This window comes from Carcharhinus amblyrhynchos, chromosome 14 (assembly GCF_965287045.1).
Source record: "Carcharhinus amblyrhynchos chromosome 14, sCarAmb.v2.hapA, whole genome shotgun sequence".
Classification (NCBI taxonomy): domain Eukaryota; kingdom Metazoa; phylum Chordata; class Chondrichthyes; order Carcharhiniformes; family Carcharhinidae; genus Carcharhinus; species Carcharhinus amblyrhynchos.
Genome location: NC_137337.1, coordinates 47,181,095 through 47,194,718, shown reverse-complemented (window position 1 = coordinate 47,194,718; position 13,624 = coordinate 47,181,095). Strand labels below are relative to the sequence as shown.

Sequence of the window (13,624 nt, the reverse complement as noted above, 5' to 3'; positions counted from 1 at the left end):
TTCCCCTTAACGAAACCATGCTGCATCTGCTCTATCAAGCAATTCCCCTCAAGATGCCTTGCTATTTCCTCCTTGATGACGGATTCTAACATTCTACCTACAACAGACGTTGTTCAACATCCCACTCTTGTATCTATGTCAGCATTTTCTGTGAGACTAACTGGGTATGATTGTTCACAGATGAATTTCAGTATTGTATCTGAGATACCAAAAATGTAGAAAAGGTGGGTCTGGAGCATTACTGAAAAGTAAATCTTGGCAGTTGCACAAGAGGGAAAACCTCAAACAATGAAACAGGAAATGAAAATTGCTTCAGAAAAATTCGTCATGAAAAGAGAAATCGACACCGGAGATGGACTGTGGGCTAGCGAGTGAAAACAAAATACTTAGGCCAGAATTCTCCGGCCCTTCATACCATGTGGCCGCTGCCAGCAAGGACAGAGAATTTTGCGCTCAGGCAAATCTCCATTCATTGTAGTGGCACCAGACAATTCCACTGATGTGAATGGCTGGAGAATCCCGTCTCTAGACTTTCTGCTGCAGAGATGTTTTTGAGGTTGATGGTCTAATGATCTTTCTCATTCAGAATTAACCTGATTGTTTGACATCAAGATTACAGTGACAGCACTAAATAGCACCTCATAGCTAAGATATTTAAACACAAATATAAGTTGCTTATGTTTTAAAGCTACTGAGAACAGCGAAAATTATTACACTAAATTTAGAAATTATGGTCATATACCAAAGCAATTATTCCAAGAAGCTTTGTTGCTTCTTAAAAACAACTGACTCATGGTGTAATAATAATAATAATAATAATAATAATAATAATAATAATACGCTGCAACGATTACTGCAACTTCTATATTTACCCATAAGCTCTTGCTTTGCTTTGATCTCATCTGATAATTTGCTGCGAATCTGATTTCTTTCTTCTTTCACTGACTTCAAGCCAGCATTTAACTAAAAAAAAATTAAAAACAAGGCTTAGAAACATCACTGTTACATATTGTTATGTTATGCAATATGCAAATATTTGTAAAGGGCTAGGGAATGATTGGTTAGGAACTAATTATATGTAATATATTATCTTTAATGGAACGTAGGTGCCACTGGCAAGGCCAGCCTTTGTTATCCATTCCTAATTACCATAGAATTAACCGTACTAGTTCTTTCAAAGGGTAGTTAAGGAATCAACCACATTGTTCTGACTCTAGAGTCAATACAGGCCAGATCATGCAAGGAAGGTAGATCTCCTTCCCTAAAGAACAACAGCCAACCAGATGGATTTTTACATTGACTGATGATAGCTTCATGGTCACCATCACTGAGACTAGCTGTATATTTCAGATTTGTTAACGTATTTCAAATTTCATCAGCCGCAGTGGTGGAATTGGAAATCATGCCCACAGAGCATTACCTGGGTCTCTGGATTACTAGTCCAGCGACATTATCACTATGCCACTATCACCCCTATTAAAGTGTTCCAAGGAAACAATATTTTACAACAGTCACATAATTTGTCCTTGTGCAAGGCAGCATTGCAAATATTAAACAAAGAGCTCTCATCTTTCCAAGTTTAAAGTGTGATTATTAGCAAGATTTGGGAATCAAAGGACAACACAAACAGATAGCAACCACATCAGATTTTTGTGCTAAATAGGGAGATTTGTCATTCTCATAAGTATGATAGGCTGAATGGCTGCCTTCTATGCGATATCATTCAATAATTTTTCTATTCATTCTTGGGATATGAGTGCCATTATAAAGGCCAGTGTCTGTTAAAGTTTATTTATTAGTGTTGCAAGTAAGTTACATTAACATTGCAATGTGAAAATCCCCTAGTCGCCACATTCCGACGCATGTTCCAGTGCACTGGGAGAGAATTTAGCATGGCCAAAGCACCCAACCAGCATGTCTTTCGGACAGTGGGAGGAAACAGGAGCACCCAGAGGAAACCCTCGCAGACATGGGGAGACCATGCAGACTCCATCTATTATATCTCTATCTCCATCTATTAAGATAACTATTACAAGGGAGGAAGTGTTATGGTTTTTAGGTAGTATTAAAACTGATAAAGAACATAAGAAATAGGAGCAGGAGTAGGCCATCTAGCCCTTCGAACCTGCCCCACCATTCAATAAATCTCCGGGGCCTGATGGCATTTATCCTAGGCTGCTTAGGGAGATGAGGGATGAAATTGCTGGGCCTCTGATGCAAATCTTTGTCTCTTCTTTGGACACAGGCGAGGTCCCAGAGGACTGGAGGATTGCGAACGTGATACCGTTGTTTAAAAAGGGTAGTAGGGATAACCCGGGTAATTACAGGCCGGTGAGTTTGACTTCAGTGGTAGGGAAGTTGTTGGAAAGGATTCTTAGGGATAGGATGTATAAGCATTTAGAGTGTGGCAATTTGATTAGTGATAGGCAGCATGGATTTGTAAAGGGGAGGTCGTGCCTTACAAATCTGGTAGAATTTTTTGAGGACGTGACAAAAACGGTCGACGAAGGACAAGCCGTGGATGTCGTTTACATGGATTTCAGTAAGGTGTTTGACAAAGTCCCTCATGGTAGGTTGGTGGAAAAGGTTAAGGTTCATGGGATACAAGGACAGGTGTCTAGATGGATTAAGAACTGGCTTGGTAAGAGGAGACAGAGTAGTAGTGGAAGGGTCCTTTTCTAGCTGGAGGTCTGTTATTAGTGGTGTGCTGCAGGGCTCAGTACTGGGACCTTTGTTATTTGTAATATACATAAATGACTTGGAAGAGGGAGTAAGTGGTGTGATCAGCAAGTTTGCAGATGATACGAAGGTGGCTGGACTTGCTGATAGTGAGGAGCAGTGTCAGGCAATACAGCGGGATATAGATAGGCTGGTATATTGGGCAGAGAAATGGCAGATGGAATTTAATCCAGATAAATGCGAGGTGATGCATTTCAGAAGAAAGAATGTAGGGGGGAGTTACGTGATAAATGGTAGGCCTATTAAGAGTATAGAAATGCAGAGGGACCTGGGGGTGCAAGTACACAAGTCCTTGAAGGTGGCAGTACAGGTGGAGAAGGTGGCGACGAAGGCCTATGGTACGCTTGCCTTTATAGGGAGGGGTATACAGTATAAAAGCTGGCGTCTAATGTTGCAGTTGTATAGAACGTTGGTTCGCCTGCATTTGGAGTACTGCGTCCAGTTCTGGTCGCCTTACTACCAGAAGGACGTGGAGATCCTGGAGAGAGTGCAGAGGAGCTTTACCAGGATGTTGCCTGGTATGGAAGGTCTGAGCTATGAGGAAAGTTTGGGCAAGTTGGGGGTGTTCTCCTTAGAAAGGCGGAGAATGAAGGGAGATCTAATAGAGGTGTATAAGATTATGAAGGGTGTAGACAAAGTGAAGAGTGGTAAGCTTTTTCCTTGGTTGGATACAATAATTACGAGGGGCCACGGGCTTGCGGGGGGGGAGCGGAGGTATAACTCGGATGTTAGAGGGAGGTTTTTCACAGAGGGTGGTGGGGGCCTGGAATGCACTGCCAAGTAGGGTGGTGGAGGCAGGCACGCTAGGGTTGTTTAAGGCTTACTTAGACAGGCACATGAGCGGACTAGAGATGGAGGGATACAGGAGACTTTTCTAAATAAAGATCAAGAGCTTTGGGACGTCCCTGGGAATCAACTGATTCCTATGGACCTTGCAACATATTTCATGGCTCACTTGCTTTATTTCTGCGCTTCTGGGGATTCCATAAATGTCTGCCTAAGTTTTGCATGTTTATTGATGTCTTTTCTTTTACTCACAGGTGATTCGGTCCGCCTTGTTGACCAACAAGGGGCATACACACGGTGGGTCGTACGAGGGCTGCTCTTGGTTGTTGCTTTGAGAGTTGCCTAGTGCTTCATGTCGTTAGTGTACGCTTAAACTGGACCATCTGACGGGCAACATGACAGCTCAGTGACTATCACTGTTTGCTGTGCAGATACATGGATTTGGGCCGGTGTCTGTGGGAGTTTTCACATTCTCCCCGTGATTGTGTGGGTTTTCTCCGGGTGCTCTGGTTTCCTCCCACATCCCAAAAACTTGCTGTTAGGCTGATTGGTGTAACAAATTGTCCCTAAATTAGTCTTCCCTCAATCTTCCCCAATAGGTGTAGACAAAGGTCATGGCTAGAGGGCACTCAATGTTAAAATGGTGGCGCCGGCTCATTGGGCCGAAGGGCCTGTTTCCCGTGCTGTGTTGTTCTTTGTTCCACGCACACAGTGACCCAAGACAGAAATTGAACACGGGCCCCTGGTGCTATGAGGCAGCAGTGCTAACTACTGTGCCACCATGCTGCCTATGTTGCTCTTCCCTTATTGCCATTGAGCAAGTGGCAATGAACCATCTTTAATCAGGCGGGTGGGAACTCAACTGCTTTCCCTAATTAAGTCCATGGCAGAAAGGCCAGTGAATGGCCTTCCCACCCTGCTGCCAATTCAGGCCCTTAAATGGGTAATTAATGCCCACTTACAGACCTTATTCCCCACCCCAGTGGGCAGGCAGGCAGGCTCTCATCACGCAGACAGGAGAACAAGCAGGCCCATGCAGGGTTGCTTTTGAGCACCTGGGTCCCTTGCTCACAGACACTTGGAGTCTTACTGAGCACACAGCATTGGGAAGGGAGACCTGCTGAAAGTTACTCCCAAGGCCCTGCTGCCAAACTCCTCCCCCCATGACACCCCTTCTGCCATCACTTACCTCTGGCCTGGGATCCAGCGACGATCGTAGGCCTCAGGCAGGTGTTAGTGGCTGAAGCCACTACCTCCTCAGTGCTGCTGCTATTCAATGGGGCTGCTGGCCTCAGATTGGCTGACAATTCTTGGGGAAGGCGGGACTGTGGAATCCCTGGCTGGTGAGGGAGAGGACCGGCGAGACAGGCCTGCTACTGGCCTGTCAAGAGCCCAACTAGAACAAAATGTGGCGGGCCTTGCCAAAAAGTGATGTCATAGGGCCCTAACCCATTCACCAGTGGCCAAGACCACTATCACCTCAACAAGATGCCACCCTCTGCTTCCATTTGTGCCTGACTATGCTTCTGTGAATAATCTGGGGTATTTTTCTGTACAAAGTGCTTTATAAATGAAATAGGAATAAAGAATAAACCTTGCTGCAGTCATTATTATAAAGGATTTTTTTTGGTTAGTTGCTAACAAACTGGAAGCAGCAATACAGCAGCACTCCAATGCATTTGTTCAAAATGCAATATATTGAAGGAATGGTAAGTAATTGGTACCTGTATTCATTTACCACTTGAATCACCGAACAAGGGAATAGAACAAGTTGGAATACTGCCAATCATAACAGACTTAAAATAAATTGCAATTTAAATTGAGCTTCCAAAATAAAACAGAATTTTGTACAGAATCTTTAGAAAAGGTATTACAGCCTGGAGATTAGCCTAGCAAACTGGAACTTACCTTAGCAACATATATCAATTTTTCAACTCTTTGCTTCTGTTCTTCCTCTGACATCTCTGATATATACACAGAAAAAGATTTTTTTTAAACATGAGGCAGGCTTTCTCAAAATCATACATAATGAAGGACATTGACTTTAACACCAAACCTCTTAACAGTTAGTTACAATACAAGAACACACCTAATAAAGTCCTTCTCCTGCTCGAAGTCGCCCTCATGCTCACTGCCTCTTCCACTCACTATCCTCCAGCTCAATCACTTTCTCGTTCACTGTCCCTCCCGCTCACTGTCTCCTACTCCCTTGCTTTCTCTCTCCTGCTCTCCACTTCTCTTCCCAACTCTGCTACTGACCACCCACAACCTGTCAGACCCGCTTTTTCTCGTGATCTCATCCTCTCTCTCTCACCCCTGTCCCAAACTGTCACACAGCAAAGCTGTGGGAAAGGGAAGCAGCGAGCAAGGTAGAGAGGTAGCGGTGATCTGGAGGTTTGGTGAGCAGGACAAGCAAAGCAGCGAGCAGACGGGTCACAGAGCTGGAGAGAGGTGGTAAGTGGGAGGTTTGGGAAGTAATAAAACACATTAATAACTACACTTCATTCATTGTGTATAATATTGATGTGTTTATCTTTTAGAATCAATTTTGTTCAACGTTCCAAGATACTTTTTTCAAGAAAAAGATTACAATGAATCTATAAGCATTTTTAAAATTTTATTTGTGCCACAATTATAATTTTCTAATATTCCAGTTGGCCTTCATTATTTTTCTGGTGAATACCACTGCTATAGATTAATCTGAAGTGGAGATGCTGGTATTGGACTGGGATGGATAAGAGGTCACATGACACCCTCACCTGCTGAAGCAGCAGTGCTCCAAAAGCTTGTGATTTCAAATAAACCTGTTGCAACTATAACCTGGTATCGTGTGACCTCTAATAAATTAATTTAAGGTATCTGATAATTTCAGAAGTTATTTGTGGCATCACTTATATAAGAATAAACTTTCTCTGATGTTGTAAGTCAGTAACATTCCAGGAAATGTAAAATACTCAAATTGGCAAAGGTGGTCTGCAAGATGAGTTTTGGTGAATGATTTCATGACATTTCCCTGGAGCAATATATTGTTGAACCCGAGGGATGAAGTTAATCTGGATCTAATGTTGTGCAATAAGGCTGGGTTAATTAGTAATATTGGCGTAATCAATCCACTGGGAAATAATGATCAAAATATAACTGAACTCTAAGTAAGTTTGTAAATGACATCCTCCAATCACAAACAACAATCTTAAACAAAACCCAATTACATATGCATAAGGGAGAGGTAGCTAAGGTTGACTGGATAAATAGACTAAGAAGTGTGATGGTAAATAAACAGTAGGAAATATTTAAAGAAACTACACAAAATGTTCAATAACAAAAAAAATTGAGATCCACTTCTGGTTTACTAAAGGTGTTAAGGGTAGTATTGGATTAAAAGAAGAAGCTTGTAATATTACAATGAATTGTGATAAATCTGAGGATTAAGAATGTTTTAGAAACCAGCAAAAGACCACCAAAAGTTTGATAAAAAAGGGAAAAATAAAATGTGAAAGTAAACTAGTCAGGGCTTTAAAAACAAATTGAAAGAGCTAATACAGGTATATAAAAAGAGAATAGAACATAGAACATAGAACATTACAGCGCAGAACAGGCCCTTCGGCCCACGATGTTGCGCCGACCAGTTACAAAAACAATGACCCACTAGCCTATACCAATCCCTTTTCGTCCATAAACCTATCCAGAGATCTCTTAAACGCCCCCAAACTAGACGCATTTACAACTGCAGCAGGCAGGGCATTCCAATCCCTCACCACCCGCTGGGTAAAGAACCTACCCCTGACATCCGTCCTGTAGCTACCCCCCCTTAATTTAAAGCCATGCCCCCTCGTGCTAGCTTTCTCCATCCGAGGAAAAAGGCTATCATTATCCACCCTATCTAAACCTCTAATCATCTTATATGTTTCAATAAGATCCCCTCTTAGCCGCCTTCTTTCCAACGAAAACAACCCTAGATCCCTCAGTCTCTCCTCATAGGACCTCCCCACCATACCAGGCAACATCCTAGTAAACCTCCTCTGCACCCTCTCCAACGCCTCCACATCCTTCTTGTAATGCGGGGACCAGAACTGCACACAGTACTCCAAGTGCGGCCGCACTAGAGTAGTGTACAGTTGCAACATTACACTGCGACTCCTAAATTCAATCCCCCTACCAATAAACGCCAAGACACCGTACGCCTTCTTGACAACCTTATCTACTTGATTCCCAACTTTCAGGGATCTATGTACACACACACCTAGATCCCTCTGTTCATCCACACTTTCAAAGTCCTCCCGTTAGCCCTATACTCGACACATCTGTTGCTCCTACCAAAGTGAATTACCTCACACTTCTCCGCATTAAATTCCATCCGCCACCTCTCGGCCCAGCTCTGCAACCTATCTAAGTCTCCCTGCAGACTATGACACCCTTCCTCACAATCTACCACACCTCCAACTTTGAATAGTTAACTTAGTCAGAGAGAGGAGGAATTATCATAGGAAAGGAAGAAATGGAAGACACAGACATAAATCATTTGATCAGTATTCGTAGCAGAAAAACACATAAGTTACATATTAGAAATATGGGGTAGTTTAGGGGCTAACAAGGATGAGGAAATGAAAGTAAATAAAAGAAAGTACTGGAGAAAATCAAGGGACTAAAACAATCCCAGGACCTGATGTATTACATCCTAGAGTTCCAAAAGAGATAGGTGCAGAGATAGTGGATGCACTAGTTATGACTTTCAAAAATTCCCTGGATTCTGGAATGGTCTGAGCAAATTGAAAATTAGTAAATGTATTGAAGAAAGGAAGGAGAAAGAAAACAGTGAACTACAGGCCTGAGAGCTTGTGATCAGTCATTGGGAAAGGCTATTACAACGTTAACATGCAGGTAGAACAGCAATTAAGAAAGCAAATGGCATGTTGGCCTTTATAGCAACGGGACTGGAGTACAAGAATAAAGAAGTCCTGTGAAATCCCACCTGGAATATTGTGTGAATTTTGTTGAAAGAACATACTTGCATTGGAGGCAGTACAGTGAAGGTTCATTAGTGATTACTGGGATGAGAATGTTGTCTGATGATGAAGCTGAGTAAGTTAGGTCTATATTCTCTGAACTTTGGAAGAAAGAAGGGTGATGTCATTGAAACATTGAAGATTATGAAGGGACTTAACAGGGTAGATACTGAGACACTGGATGGATGGAACGTTCATGCCCCGCTGACGCTACCAGAGAGGACAGAGAATTTGACAATTAGCCAAATCTCCATCCACCGCAGTGGGATGGGAGAATCCTGCTGGCTGGAGAATCCCACCTATTGTTTCCCCTTGCTGGAGAATTTATAATAAGCGGGAAACAGTTTCAGAATAAGGAGTCAATCATTTAGCTTTGATGTGAGGAGAAATTTCTTCATTCAAAAGGTTGTAAAATCTGTGAAATTCTCCATTCTCAGGGGTGGTGGACATGCCATCATTGAATATATTGAAGGTTGCAATAAAAAGAGATCTTTGGTCTCTCAGGGAATAAAAGATATGGGGAGCAGTGGGAAAGTGGTGTTGAAGTCCAAGATAGCCATGATCTTATTGAATGGTGGACCAGGCCCGAGGGGCTGTGTAGTTTTTTCCTACTCCCATTTCTTGTGTTCTTTTCCAGATTATTGCTGAATCTAGTAAGAGCACATATTAGCAACCAGGTTTTACTCTTCAAGTGAAGTCTGATTGAAAAGATATTAAAAAATATTATCTTGATAGATATCAACTATCTTGATATTAGCTCACTGATTCAATTACTGAGTGTCTCCATTTTCAGTTTTAACATCATTTTGTCATTGTTATTACCTTTAGTAGGATTATCTTCTTCAGTCGGATTCCACAACCTCATCTTGAGAAGGCAGCTTGTCAGAGCCTGAGAGTAAAGAAATATTAAAAATGGACATTTTTGAGCAACGTCTGCATTCTTGTTTAATTTGATAGGAACATACCCTTACCTTAACCTCATCGTCTTTAGTTGCAAGAACGCCCTGCATATCCTTCTGAGACCTCTCACATAATTTAATTTGTTCAGTAAGTTCACTGTAACGTTCCTTCCATCCTTCTGATTCTTGCAGTAGCTACAGAATAATAATTAGGAGAATAGGTTAAAAGGCACCCTCCATACACCATATATTAGATAAAATGTTTTGCATGTATGAATAATCAGGAATTATTATCTCAGTTTTAAGGATTAGATTATCCATGTAGTTATAAAAAAAAAGCAGAGGATTAGGCCAGCTTCCTAATTGATAGTTGAGAACATCTCTCTCAACTGCTCTCTGAGGTTAGCTGAGGAAACACAAAGCATCATGGGTTAAAAAAGGACAAATGGTAAAACGGGACCAAGGGGAAAATATACAGCAACATTCTGTTGAAGAAAATGTGGTAACTTTGGGCAAAAATACACTGCAGTGAACAGGTAGGCCACAGATTTGAACCATAATTGCGAAAAAACAAATTCCCAAAGTAATCAGAACACTTATCAAGAACTGTTGACTGGGACATAGGCACTGCCTCATTGAGATGGGAACAGTGGCAGCAAAGTTAACCTCAACATCTTCAAAGATGTGTGGGTTAGGTTGATTAGCCACACAAAATTGCCCCTTGATGTCAGGGAAATTGGACTGCAGGGTAAATATAGGGGGTTATGGGGATAGGACCTGAGTGGGATTGTTGTTGGTGCGGGCTCAATGGGCCAAATGGCCTCGTTCTGCACTGTAGGAATTCTACGATTCTCTTCAAGCCACTAGATGCTGCACGGAGAGCAGCTTGGAGAAGATCAGCTGTCATTTTATAAGGAAAACAGTTTATGTACAAGATGGCCTAGAAAAGAAATCTGAAAATAAAATACCACAAACAGGGAAAAGTACTTTAAGACAAGAAAATTTGATAAAAGTTTAAAAAAAAACTATCCTTAACTAAATCTGCAATGGACTGCCATAACATAATTTGTCATTGCTCATTGCCATTCTGTACAATATATCAGCAAACATTTTTCAGGGAACAAAGTTCAATGGGGCATTAGATTTTATAAAGAGTAGGAGATAACATGAAATGTTTGAGAGAAATGTTAGTCATACCTGTTCTTTGCTTTGCTGAAGATGATAATTTTCCTCTTGTGCAGTTTGGAATGATTCCTGATGTCTTGAATTATTATTCTGAATTCCTTTTAATTCATTTTTAGCCTTAAAACACAGAGTCAGATTTGTTTTTCTTCAAAATAACACTAAAAAATTAGCAATGTTATTTAATCACATGTTCTAACTCTTACCTCTTCAAGTTGAATTTTAAGATTCTGTGCTTCATTTTGTAGGGCAGTTAAATTTGCTTGGATTTCTGTAAGCTGCAAGGAGTAAATTGCAATTAAATCTGCACAGGACCTATGTCTCTTAATGTTCACCCATTTGAGAACATTTTTTATAACAATTATGTTATAAACATAATTAATAGTGGATGTAAATAAAAGTGGAAACGTACAGTTATTACATACCAGATTGCTATTTTGTGATCTTGTTTGTTTTTCTTCCTCTAGATCCTGCACAAACTGATCAATGGTCTGTCTAAGATTGGTATTCGATTTATCCAATTTGGCATATGTGTCCTAAAAAAGTTTGATAAATGAAACTGGGGTTTTAGTACCATCTGATTTGTACATAAAAGCTTAACTCAATTGAAATAAAAGCTTGCTCTCAAAATCTTTCAGACTTTGTTTTGTTACTATCTGAAAACTAGAATGAAGACTTTTCAACTGGAACTAGAGACAATTAAAACATTTTAATCAGATTAGTATCTACATCCTCTTGTTGCAGCAATCAGATCTCAAATCTTCCTCTTTCCTAAAAACATGCAGCATACAAAGGTACCAACAATAGGAGAATCATTTAAAAAAATTAGGGAAGAGGGCTTAGTTTAAAATATTTATGTTAAAAATCTACAAAACATGATGTTGATATTCCTAATCAAATATTTTATATCTCAATCATCATTAATCACGGCCAACTCATATTACATCTTTCTCCTGGATAATTGATGCTATGGCCTGAAATACATAGGGTATAATTTTCTCAAAATATTCTGTCATAACAGTGAGAAAACGGGGGTGTTTGATGCTGGTCTCTTGGCCGCGCTCTGCATCGCAATCTTTCAACACACAGTGCAGTGAAAGAACATCCATACGAATCACGCCATTATAGAGTTCCAGGCATGTGATTCACCTGAAGTGGCCGCAGCTGCACACCATTAACAATGGTGAGTTGCATTTAAACACTAACAATGCACTCACAGTCAATCAGACCAGGAAAATAGCACCTCAGAGAGCAGTTCCACGATTTATGGAGGGAGGGTTGGGATAGCTGCTGGACACCATGGAGGAGAGGAGGGCCACCTTCTTCTTCAGGGATGATTGGAGGTCCAGAGGTCAGGCTGGTAATGCACCCTGGTTAATAGTGGCAGTGGCTGTCAGTGCGCGCACACTGACACAGAGGTCCGAAGCTTGGCAGCAAGGGCGAGTGTCCATCCCAGCCTGCCAAAAGTCCCACATTTCATGCCTGAAATGTCCACATCAATCCAGTCCCTAACACCCTGCGGACTTCCAGCACCATCTTGCAACCACTCTGGCAGCTCCCATCACAACCCCTGCCTGCTGAGGCACCCAATTGCTGCCCCTCTGAACATACTGCTGCTTTCCAGCCATCACACTTTCAAACCTTCCTTTTCTCCCACAGGGGAAGATGGCCCAAAACAGGAGAGAGCAGGGGAAGACCAGAAGTGGGGTCTCTAAGCTGTGTCTCCTCATACTAATCAAAGAGCGTGCCGTGGAGCTCTCTGGGAAGGCTGAGGATAAAGCTATGACTGACAGACAGGTCAGCATGTGCCACAGAAGTGAGGAGCCACAAAGACTTTATTCCTGTGACCCAAGTTGCAATCTGCCCAGATACTCGTCCCTCCCTTGCACTGAATCACGTATCCTTCATTACAGGAGACAACCTCGATGAAGCCAGGCCATTAGGAGTCAACCTCTGTGACTACCCCCGCCCATTGAGGACCTGGAGGAAAGCCTCAAAGGAGCCTCGGAGGAAGACACCTACCAGTCGACACAAATATCACACACACCATCCACCATTTCAGATATAGTCACCTTGACGGACATGTTAGTGGTGATGCTTCTGGGACATTTTCTGGTGCGCACAATACAGCCGCAGATGTACATCAGGTGTAAGTGGAAACATCCAAAGGCTCAGGTAGGCGGAGGTCTCCCGGAGCCAAGGACACAGTTGGCCCCCAGCCAGGTGCCAGGCCGCTGGGCTCAGTTCTCCCAAAGCTTTTGGAGATGCAGGTGCAGAGCCAGGGATCGCAGATGGCGGGGTCAGCAACAATCCTGAAACTGCAGAGGTGTCCCACAGCCTTCAGTCGCATGAGGTGGGTGCTGGCATTGCATGGCATCCAGGCCAACATTGCAAAGGTGGCCCTGCACATGGGGTATCCTGGCGATGTCAAGATAGTGAGTGACTTTGCAAGAAACTTCCAGTTGGTGGCATTCCCAAGTACCTGCTGCTCTTGTTCTTCTAGATGATAGCAGTCATGGGTTTGGAAAATACTACCAAAGGAGCCTTGGTTAGTTCCTGCAGTGAATCTTGTAGATGGTACACACTGCCACTACTGCCAACCTGAAAATGAACTGTTTATCCCTACTGTGTTTTCTATCTTTTAACCAAATACTTTACAAGTATATAATAAAAGGAGAGTAGCTAAAGTAAACATTGGTCCCTTAGAGGCACAGACAGGTGAAATTATCAGAGTAAATGAGGAAATGATAGCGACTTTGAACATTGATCTTTTTAAACATCTTCACAATAGGAGGACAGAAATTATATACCAGGAAGCAAAAGGTAACCAAGGGCTAATAATAATGAGAAAATTAAAGTAATTGTCAGCAGAGAGGAAGTATTGGAGAAACCTCAGGGACAAAAATTCGATAAATCCCCAGGACCAGATGGTCTACATTCTAGGATTCAAAAAGAGGTAACTGCAAAAATAGTGGATACACTGGTTATGATTTTGCAAGCTTCCCTATATTATAG

At 42.0% G+C, this 13,624-nt stretch overlaps 1 protein-coding gene across 1 annotated transcript in view; it reads right to left on the bottom strand.

Moving 5' to 3' along the window:
* mia2 (MIA SH3 domain ER export factor 2) overlaps window positions 1-13,624 on the bottom strand; it is a 79,009-nt gene that overhangs the window by 20,847 nt on the left and 44,538 nt on the right. The window contains exons 11-17 of the mRNA XM_080202806.1: window positions 11,035-11,145; window positions 10,816-10,887; window positions 10,625-10,729; window positions 9,500-9,622; window positions 9,351-9,417; window positions 5,434-5,489; window positions 873-963 (exon numbers count right to left, since the gene is read on the bottom strand). Coding sequence (XP_080058932.1) covers window positions 873-963; window positions 5,434-5,489; window positions 9,351-9,417; window positions 9,500-9,622; window positions 10,625-10,729; window positions 10,816-10,887; window positions 11,035-11,145 — 625 coding nt within the window. The remainder of the gene's footprint in view (window positions 1-872; window positions 964-5,433; window positions 5,490-9,350; window positions 9,418-9,499; window positions 9,623-10,624; window positions 10,730-10,815; window positions 10,888-11,034; window positions 11,146-13,624) is intronic.